Source organism: Prionailurus viverrinus, chromosome D3, assembly GCF_022837055.1.
Source record: "Prionailurus viverrinus isolate Anna chromosome D3, UM_Priviv_1.0, whole genome shotgun sequence".
Taxonomy (NCBI): domain Eukaryota; kingdom Metazoa; phylum Chordata; class Mammalia; order Carnivora; family Felidae; genus Prionailurus; species Prionailurus viverrinus.
This window is the reverse complement of record NC_062572.1, coordinates 27,617,152-27,626,989: the sequence shown is the minus strand read 5'-3', so window position 1 is coordinate 27,626,989 and position 9,838 is coordinate 27,617,152. Positions and strand designations below refer to the sequence as shown.

General features: G+C 56.7%; 1 protein-coding gene across 1 annotated transcript in view; it reads left to right on the top strand.

Moving 5' to 3' along the window:
* Positions 1-560: 560 nt before the first annotated feature.
* The window catches only part of MYO18B (myosin XVIIIB), a 242,643-nt gene continuing 233,365 nt past the window's right edge, over positions 561-9,838 (top strand). The window contains exons 1-5 of the mRNA XM_047828294.1: positions 561-676; positions 932-1,151; positions 6,627-7,877; positions 8,384-8,450; positions 8,737-8,849. Of these exons, the coding sequence (XP_047684250.1) occupies positions 561-676; positions 932-1,151; positions 6,627-7,877; positions 8,384-8,450; positions 8,737-8,849 (1,767 nt within the window). The remainder of the gene's footprint in view (positions 677-931; positions 1,152-6,626; positions 7,878-8,383; positions 8,451-8,736; positions 8,850-9,838) is intronic.

Below are 9,838 nucleotides of genomic sequence, written 5' to 3'. Positions count from 1 at the left end.
GAGATACCATGAAGGGCTGTTTCTTTCTCTGACGCCTGCTATCTCCTTTACCCCGCATCCCACCATTCATCCCCTTTACCCCACCGTCTCCCATTCATCAAATCGTGCATGATTTGATGAATTGGAAGGCTGAGGAGTGGGGTGGTCGAGAAGCTTCTCCCCGGCTGCCTCCTGGTTGCCTTTGCCCCTCCCACACTGATCTGGTTTATCGCACGAGGACAGCATCTGCTGAGCGGGCCTTAAGACTCCCCTCTCTCTCATGACATGGCTTCAGCCTCCATCGAGAGAGAGAGGCGTGGGGTCAACCAGCCCCTCAACTTCCCTGCTTTTCTCTCCCCGGACGGAGGTCTGCACCAACTTACCTTATCCCCTGGCCTCCGCTTTGTCTCCTCGTCTTTCCTACCTCCTTTGGATTCCCCTTTACTCAGCCGGGCTGGGGCGATCAGGTCCTTGCCAGCCACCCACCGAGGACCTTGATAAGGAGCTTATTTAAACCAGGGTATAGCTCTTCCATAGAAAGCGCTATACGTTTTCACTCCCCTCCGTGAGTAGTCACGGTGATGCCGGTTAAAGATGTACACCCCGGTCGGCCAGAGCGGGTGGGCTTGCATCAGTCCCCAAGGTCGCTGCGGTTCGCAGAGGAGTCTCTGCTGCCCCCTGACCCCAGCTGGCTCGGGTCTAGGCTCTGCTTCTGGTGTAGAATGCCAGCGTCCAGCCCCTGGCGGCCTGGGTCCTGGTTTAAGGGCCATCAGGAAGCCACAGCCCTGGGTCAGTGGAGTGGGCTATAGCCACAGGGTTGGATTTTTACAGAAACCCCCCAGAGCCCCGCCGAACCTCATCCGCTTTGCCACTGCCGCTCACGCATGCGCTTGAGTCATGTATGTCCTCCCTGGGGTCCCCTCCCCCGGGTTCCACTGTGAGCATCTTAAAGGGCCACTTGCTTCCACTGGTTCACTCACGGAGCTGTCTCCTTCTTTGCTTCTGCAAAACAGATTCGGGAGGAGGACAAGAGCCCTCCACCTTCCTCGCCCCCTCCCCTGTTCTCTGTCATCCCAGGAGGCTTCATTAGGCAACTGGTCCGGGAGACTGAGAAAGAGTCCAAGGAAGCAAGACTGAGGAAACAGGCAGCGCTTGGCTCTCCTGAACAAGAGGTAAGTGGTCCCACGGGAAGGGGGACGAGGTGCCTGTCGATACCCATCGTCCTGTCCTATGAGATTCCCCAGCCACTTGTCATCCTGCCTTTATTCCTGTTCTCCCCGCTTTGAGGAACATCCTTTCTTCAGTTGATCGATGGAACTCTTACGCATCCTTCAAAACCCAGCTCAAATGGGACCTCTCTGGAACATCCCTGGAAAGCTCTCCCGTTGCCCTCTTTCCTCCGATTCCCCCAGCACCCTCTGTGTTTGTCTTCACTGTGGTCGACATAGTTAAATATTTGATCGTGGGGCTTATCAGACTAGCAGTTCCTTAAGCGCAATAGTTCTCTCTCCCCGTCCACTCTGTATTGAGAACCTCTCGTAGAACTTGGCCCATAGCGAGTACTCAGCAAATGTTTAATGAATGAATGAAGGATATTGGCTGATGTACGATGGTGGGGATCGTTTTACCCCTCTTTTTGCAGAAAGGGAAACCTAGATGTTACCTAAGGATGTGTAGTTGGCTTACTTTAAGCGGAAAAGATATCCAGTTACTGGTTATAGGTGTACCGGTTGTTAAAATCCTGAAACCTCTCCACACCGTGTGGTAAACGGCCACGGCCCCGGCCAACCCCCGCTCCGGTGCCCTCCGGCTTCCCCTCCCCTGAATGCCTTGGAATGGCCACATGGCAATAATCAAAGGGTTAGTGCTTGGCCCAAGAAGGGACCTCAGTCCCTCGGTGCAGCTGACGTTCTTTCTGATTGGTTGGTGTCCACTAAATCCCTTCATTATTCTGAATAGCTCTGCTGGATTGAAGCAGTCATTGGACACGATGCAGTCCCTGTGCTTTAAGACCTTGCAGAGTTATCCCTGACGGCGGCCAGAGCTGCCTCCCTCCTTGTCCCCAGCCGCTCAGCCGGGGACCCCAGGCAGGATGGACGAGGCTGGACACCAGGCAGGTGGGCTTGGAGTGCACCGTGGGCGGATCGCTGTCAGGCAGACAGGCCATGGCTTCGGGTCTCTCTGGCGCCCCCTTGAGGTGGGGTGAATACCGCAGGGGTTGGGCTGAGAGATCTGGTCGCCTCCCGGCCGGGAGTCAGCTCCAATCCAGTGACAACCTCAGCTCCACCTCCCACCCCCCTTCAGCTGTTGTTTGCCTGTCCGATCCCCCACGTGCCCGCACCTGTCCAATTACAATGACTTAGCTGCCTCAGAGAAGTTCTCTGGCAGCTGAACGGCAGCAGCTGTTGAACACATCCCCGCCACGTCTTTGTGGGGGAGGATGACAGGGAGGACGGGCTCGGCCCCCACCCCTCCCTGACCCAGGCATAAGCGAGGGCCAAAGTCAACCTCCGTAGGCTGCTGTTGGATCACGATGCAAAGTGACTGGAGGCCGTTCATCACTAGACAAGGTTCACTCTGCCTCTCCTGGGCTCCTTTGATCCCCGCCCTCCCCCGCCACCCCGCGGCAATGGGGTGGATCAGATGATACCCACTTAGCAGAGGTGGAGACTGAAGTTCAGAGGGGTCGAGCAACTTGCTCAAGGTCATGAGACCAGATAGCGGCAGAGCGAGGGCAAGAGTCTGTGTGCTCACTGCACTGGCGAGCTGCCTGGGAAAGGGCTAGTCTGGGGAGCAAGGTGGCCGATGTGGCCACAGAGGCCTGGGAAGGAAAATGTTCCATGAGGCCGCAGGCCGTGCTGGCATCACCGCGCACAAGTTAAGAAGCAGAGCCGAGCATAGGATGGGGACAAACTGTCGCCCCAGGGCCTAGGCAGAGCCTCAGAGCCAAGATGCAGGATGGACAGGCCTCAGAGCACAACAGGTGTCTGGACCTTGGGCCAAGATGTTCCTGGGGCTGGAGCACGGCCGCCCCGGGACATGTTTCTGCGACACAGCAAGCTCTGGCTGGTTCTTGCCAATTTGATTTTCTCGTCCCGATTGGTAAATAACCAGACTCTTTCTCCTTACCCCAGCACAACTGCTTTATTTGGCCCCCATCTAATCCTTGCACGGAGCCGTTAGACTCCACCACCAGTTTGCAGGGATGTAAAACGAAGCTCAGAGAGGCGGCTTGGATTTCCAAAGGCCCCCGAGCCAGCGAGAGACCGGAAGAGGCTGGAATCACACGGGGCAGAAAGAGACCCACGTCAAATGTCGGGAGAACTGGGCTCTCGCTCTGACCCCACCGCTCTGTGTGGTCCAGGCCAAAGCCCTTCCCCTCTTTTGGCCTCAGCTTGCCCATCTGTAAAATGGATGCGCTGTGAGTTTCCTCTTGGCCCCAGTGATTCTACAGGCACCTCCTCCCCGTATACTGAGAAGGCTTCAGAGCGGACTGAGGGCTTTGGTGACTGAGAAAATCCAAAGGATTTGGGTGAGGGAGGGTAGGGCCGGTTACCTCGTGTGGCTCAAATTCATGTCACTGTTTCTGCTGTGGTGGTTTGGTTAGAAAATAAGGCACTGACTCACTTTTTAAAATGGTATAGACAGTGGAGAGATGTGCTAAGTGCAGCCAATCCTCTTTCCAAGGCTGTGTCCTGCCTGGCCCCGAGAAGGTCAGACTGAGCCACTAGGCCATGGGCACCGGAGCAGGTTTTCTCAGTCCTAGCTACACTCTGGAATCACTGGGGCAGCCACAGCCCAGGCCAACTCCATCTGACTGTCTGCGATTGGGGCCAAAGCATCGTTCTTCTTCTTCTTCTTCTTCAGATAGACAGAACATGAGGAGTGGGAGAAGGAGACAGAGGGAGAGAGAAAAAATCACAAGCAGAGAGAATCTCAGTGCAGAGCCTGACTCCACAACCCTGGGGGTCATGACGTGAGCCAAAATCGAGAGTCAGATGCTCAACTGACTAAGCCACCTAGGCACCCCAGAATCACTGTTTTCTTAAAGCTCCCAGGAGATTCTAGGGGCGCCTGGGTGGCTCAGTCGGTGAAACGTCTGACTTCGGCTCAGGTCATGATCTCAAGGATTGTGGAGCCCCGCGTTGGGCTCTGTGCTGACAGCTCAGAGCCTGGACCCTGCTCTGGATTCTGTGTCTCCTTCTCTCTCTGCCCCTCCCCTGCTTGCACTCTGTCTCTCCCTGCCTCTCAAAAATAAATAAATGTAAAAAAAAAAAAAAAAAAAAGGAAAAGAAAAAAGGTCCCAGGAGATTCTAGTGAGTCCTGGGGACAAGTAAGGCTGTGACTATGCTTCAATTAAGGGCACTGACTTTAGACTCCCAGAGGCCTGTATGACTTTCCATTCCGGCTTTGTCTCTCAGGCCACCTGATAGCCTTGTGTTCACTTCTTTATCCATAGAATGGGGGCGGAGTTCAGAACCTACTTCGGTGGGTTCTTACGAGGGTTAAATAGGGTGTGATGGTCCTGTAGGACCCACTGCAAAGTGATCTGTGCATGATGGTTGTTATAATTACCATCAGCATCATCATCGTGACAAAGCCGTGGAGACCGTGCCCTTGAGGCCTCCACCACCTGAAACGGGGCAGAGACACAAGTCAAAGCCAGACTGGGGTGCAGAATGTGGTCATTGCTGCTGATGGTGCACCTGCACAGTGCCCTGGGACCTCATGGGTGCGTGAGACAGGTTCTGAGCGAGGCCTGCAGGCACAGATTTGCAGAGGGGTGGCATTTGAGCTGGGTATAGAAAGATGAGTACAACATCGACAAGCGAAGAGGGGGAAAGAACATTCCGGGCAGCGAGCTGATGTGGACAGAAGCATGGAAGCAGAGAAGCATCAGATGTGGTAAGAGATGCCCCTGCGTGGCTCAGGCATGGGGACACACAGGGACTATAAGGCCAGAATGGAGGGTGGTGACTCCTCATTGAGGGTTTTGAATGGCAGGTGATGGCAGGGAATGACTTTCCCATAGGCTGGGGGCCACTGCCAAAATCTTTTGATCAGGTTTCAAATGACTGTGGCAGCAGATTCAAAGGCCACCAGTTCGGGGACTGTGACTGTGGCCCAAATGAACGCAGACCCGGGCTTGGGAAGGGAGACAAAAGTGTGACGCCGGGCAGGTGGAATCGACATGATCTGGGGGCTGGTTTGGGTGCAAGAAGAAGGTGAGAAACTGAGTCCTGGGCCCAGGTGTGTGGGGAGGAGGCCAACATGGTCCCAGATGCAGAACCCAGACCTGGGCAGGCGGAGAAGCCAGGCATCAGGATGGACCTCCCACCTGCACCCCCCAGCTCTCTTTCTGTAGAAGCAGCGGCCCAGGTGGCCCTGTGAGCAGTTCAGGCCACAGCCAGGCTGGTTTGAGGACAAAACTCGGGGTGGGGCTGACGCCACAAGGCAGCAGAAGAGCCTGGGAGAGGAGCCTGCAGGGGGCGTCGGAGATCAGATGTCCAGGCCAGGCGAGGGGGTGGGGTGGGGGGTAGGTGGGCTGGGAGGACTTCGGCCAGGAGTAGGGGTGGGGGGAGGACCACCGAGGGGGGCAGGGTCCGGGGAAGACCGTGGGGGACATGCCAGGGCTCTCACCTGGCATGGGGAGTGCATCCGGACGGCAAAAGTCGCAACAACTCCGTTCAGCTCTCTGCCACTTCCAAAGCGCTTTTCCACATCTCACTCCACCAAAACTCTGGATGGTCAGGTGACCCTGGCCTTGCATGGAGGGAAAACCGAGGCTCAGAGAGGTTAGGTGGTGTCGTTCACCGTCACCCAGCTGGAAAGCGTCCCAGCCAAGACTAGAACAGGTCCTCTGCTCTAGTCCCCAAGCCCCTTCCCTCTTCTTGGCCCAGCAGGAAGACTCAAGGCAGAAATAATAGTAATAATAGCAGTGACACAGCAAAAGTACCAATGACAGCAGAGGGAGCTACTGTTACCAAGGACGAATTCTGCACTGGGCTCAGTTTCTGTGCATTATCACGAACCCTAACGCTCTCTCTGTGACGTAGGCCATTATGAAACTCATTTTATTGTTTTTTTTTAAACATTTTTCTAACGTTTATTTATTTTTGAGACAGAGAGAGACAGAGCTTGAACAGGGGAGGGTCAGAGAGAGAGGGAGACACAGAATCTGAAACAGGCTCCAGGCTCTGAGCTGTCAGCACAGAGCCCGACGCGGGGCTCGAACTCACAGACCACGAGATCATGACCTGAGCCGAAGTCGGACGCTTAACCGACTGAGCCACCCAGGCGCCCCGAAACTCATTTTATTGTTAAGGAAATAGGCTCAGAGAGGGGAAGCCATTTACCCAAGGCCACACAGCTGGCGAATGGCAGAGTGAGAAGCTGAACTTGGGTCTGTCGGGCTCCAAAGTCGACTCTCTTTCCACTCCTTCGCTTGGTTTTGAGGTGCTGGGCCAAGGTCCAGGGTGTTGGGGTTCAGTTCACTGCCTGGCACAGGGCCTGTCCAGTCCTGTGTCCCATCGGTGCCTGGGGGTCTCTGGATGGGTGAATGGCTGGGTGCATGAGTGAGTGAGTGACTGAGTGACAAGGCTGTCTGGTCAGCGAGCAGCTAAGTGTGGCTGTGGCCTCTCTCCTAGACCCCAGAAACTTCTGCTGGCCAACCCAAGGGCAAGTCCAACAGTGGCACCAAATCTGGAAACCAGCAAATCCCCCAAGGCAGCCAGTCAGGCTCTCCGCAGAACTCAAACATTCCGGGCAAGGAGAGCCAGGAGGCCGGCCCCACAGACCCCGTGCTGATGACCAGCATCAATGGTGAGAAGCCCCAGGAGCCGGGCCCCAGTGGGACCCCAGCCAGAAAACCCCTGCCCTTCAAGAGAGGTGTGAGGAGGGGTGACGTGCTGCTGATGGTGGCCAAGCTGGACCCGGACTCAGCCAAGCCGGAGCAGAGGACCCAGCCCCATGACGCCCCCACCTGTAAGACCCCACCCCCAGCCACAGACCCTGGAGGGGAACAGAAGGGGGGGACTCCAGGGACTCATGGCACTAAGGACACAGCCCCGAAGGCTGAGAAGACCCAGACCGAGGGCGTTGTGGACCCAGGAACGCAAGGCGTGGTGGGGAAAGGGGGCAGGGACCCCCAGACCAAAGGGCTGAAAGGGGGTGAACTCCAGGGCAGAGAGGGGCCAGGCGAAGGGGGACGGTCAGCTACAGCAGAGAAGGGGGCAGGGGACCCCCCAAACAAGATGGCAAAGGGGAACCTCTCCAAGGATTTGGGGGGCAACGGCAAGCCCGCTGGGGCCCAGATCCAGGTGAGAAAGTGGGGAGTCTCCCTGGGCAGCAGGAGCAAATGGGATGGTCCCCGGAGTAAGAAGGATAAAGAAGGTTCGCTGCTGAGTAAGGCAGAGAAGACAGAGGAGCCTCAGGTCAAGGCAGAGAAGATGAGCAAGGTTCAGGGGAAGCCCGGGAAGGTGGGGGGAGCTCCCGGAGGGGTGGAGAAAGCAGGCCAGCCTCTGAGAAGGACAGAGAAGGCAGGGGAGCCCCAGACCAAGGTAGGAGAGGAAGGGCGGCCTCAGAGTGAGCCCGGGGAGGCAGGTAGAGCCGGGGGGGAGAGAGAGAAGGGCTGTGAAACCCCCAAGGAGGTGGGTGCATGCAGGGAGAACCCAGCGGCGGCTGGGAAGGAGGGCCGGCCAGAGAGCAGAGGACAGAATGCCCGGGAGCCCCGTGCGGGAATGGATGACGCGACAGAGACCCTGGAGACGGAGCTGGAAAGGGCCGGACCACCTGCTCTGGAGGGCCATGCAGACAGTCCTCAGGATCGGAAGGAGGGTGAAGAGGGGCTGGCCCTGCCGGAGGGGAGCAGAGGAGGACAGAGCAGAGACTTGGATCAGGTGAGGGGCTCCAGCCCCCGGAGTGGGGGAGGGGCAGGAGGGAGCCTTCCGAGGTTGGGGGGATGGGCAAGAGTTGCTCCTGGGGGCATCCTCCTTGATGCGTAGGGATCTTGGGGCCCCCACTGCACCGATCCTGGGGTAAGAGTCTCCACGGCATGACGGAGGTCCCAAGACGGAGATGTCCTGTCATGGCTGAGCTTACTCACAGAGTTCTCAAACTCGGGGCTGCGTAAATAGCAGATTGCTCAGAATGCAGATTCCCGGGCCCTGTCTTAGCGGTTCCACTCCAGGGGCCAGGGGTGGGGCCGAGGCATCTGCCTGTAAATAATCGCCACCCCACTTGCCCTCCCTTGGGGGAGATTCTGACTTCAGTGGGCCCAGATCACACCGTGAGAAACTCCCATGTGAAGGGTTCACTCCGGACAAGGGGGTGGGGTGGGGGTGGTGGGGGCGGAGGGAGGGCAGCGTCCCCCTGGTCACCTGATTCATGTGATCTTTGCTGTCAGGCTCCTGAGGACAGATGGTACGAGGCAGAGAAAGTGTGGCTGGTTCAGAAGGATGGATTTACTCTTGGTAATTAGGGGTGTTAGCCCATCTGGGAGGGTCTAAGTCTTTTCTTCCTGCACCCCCTCTGTTGCTGGCCGTATTTGCCAGATCAGAGTCTGGGGGGAAGGGTGAGGGGCATGCCGCGTCCATGGGGCACTTGGGTGGCTCATTTGGTTAAACGTCTGACTTTGGCTCAAATCACGATCTCACAGTGCATGGGTTCGAGCCCCATGTTGGACTCTGTTCTGACAGCTCAGCTTCAGATTCTGGGTCTCTCTCTCTCTCTCTCTCTGTCTCTCGGGGCTATCATCAGCAACTGTCCTGAAGCCGGATGAGGGAACAGCCGACCTGCCGGCAGGAAGGGTGCGAGTTTGCATCGATGCTGACAAAACCGTGACTGAGGTGGACGAGGAGTGTGTTCATAGGGTGAGCCCCCCGTCTCTCTCCCCGCCTGCCCCGCACCGTCTTTCCCCACCCTTGCAAGAGATTTCCTTGCACTTGACTGCACAGGCTGCTTTGGCTTGATGCCCTGGAGGGAGTTGTAAGGAAGGCCATCTTGGAACTCACTGCTCTGCTGGAGGCGTATCGTCAGGAGGTCATTTCTCTCTCTCGGGGTTCTCTTGATACAGACACATTCACAAACATGTTTGTCGTTCTGCCCGATCCAGGAATGTGACCGCTTTTCATTTTACGGACATTGCAGATCATGCCACAGGGTGGGTTTCCCTTTTCACCCTGGCTGCCAGGGGATTCAGAGCCAAATTTGCAGCTTGTCATCAACTGTAGCCGAGGTTTCGATGGACTATTGTTTGGGGTTTTATTGCGGTGGGCTTGTGTCCTTGACAAAAAGGCTGACCCACGAGAGAGCTCAGGCTTGGCCCAAACCCCAGAGCAGTAGGCCCTGAAAACTCCTTGAGGCTGGAAAGAATGGTAGGAAGGCTTTTAGAAGGGACGTCCCAAGGAGAAGCTGCAATCATTCCTCGCTTCTGGAAGAGTTTGGGCATATTTCCAAGGGATCAGTGCACGATGGGCTGTCAGAGAAATGGGGCTGTTTGGCCATTGGCCTTCACCCTCGAGGGTCACAGAACACGTGTAGAGCTCCCTGGCAAGACCCAGAGAGGAGGCAACAGCCACTCTAGAACACCACCCTTCTCATAGTGTTTGAGAAGGCTCTCTGAATCTTGCTGTGTCCGTCTCAGGAATCTGTCCCCTCCTGGGGCAGTGAGTTCAGGAGGGAGGACCGGTGTGAAGAGACAGGTGGCAGGGGCGCCTGGGTGGCTCAGTCAGTCAAGCGTCTGACTCTTGGTTTCGGCTCAGGTCATGATCTCACGGTTTGTGAGATTGAGCCCTGCGTCGGGCTCTGTGCTGACGTCATGGAGCCTGCTTGGGATTCTCTCCCTCCCTCTCTTTCTCCT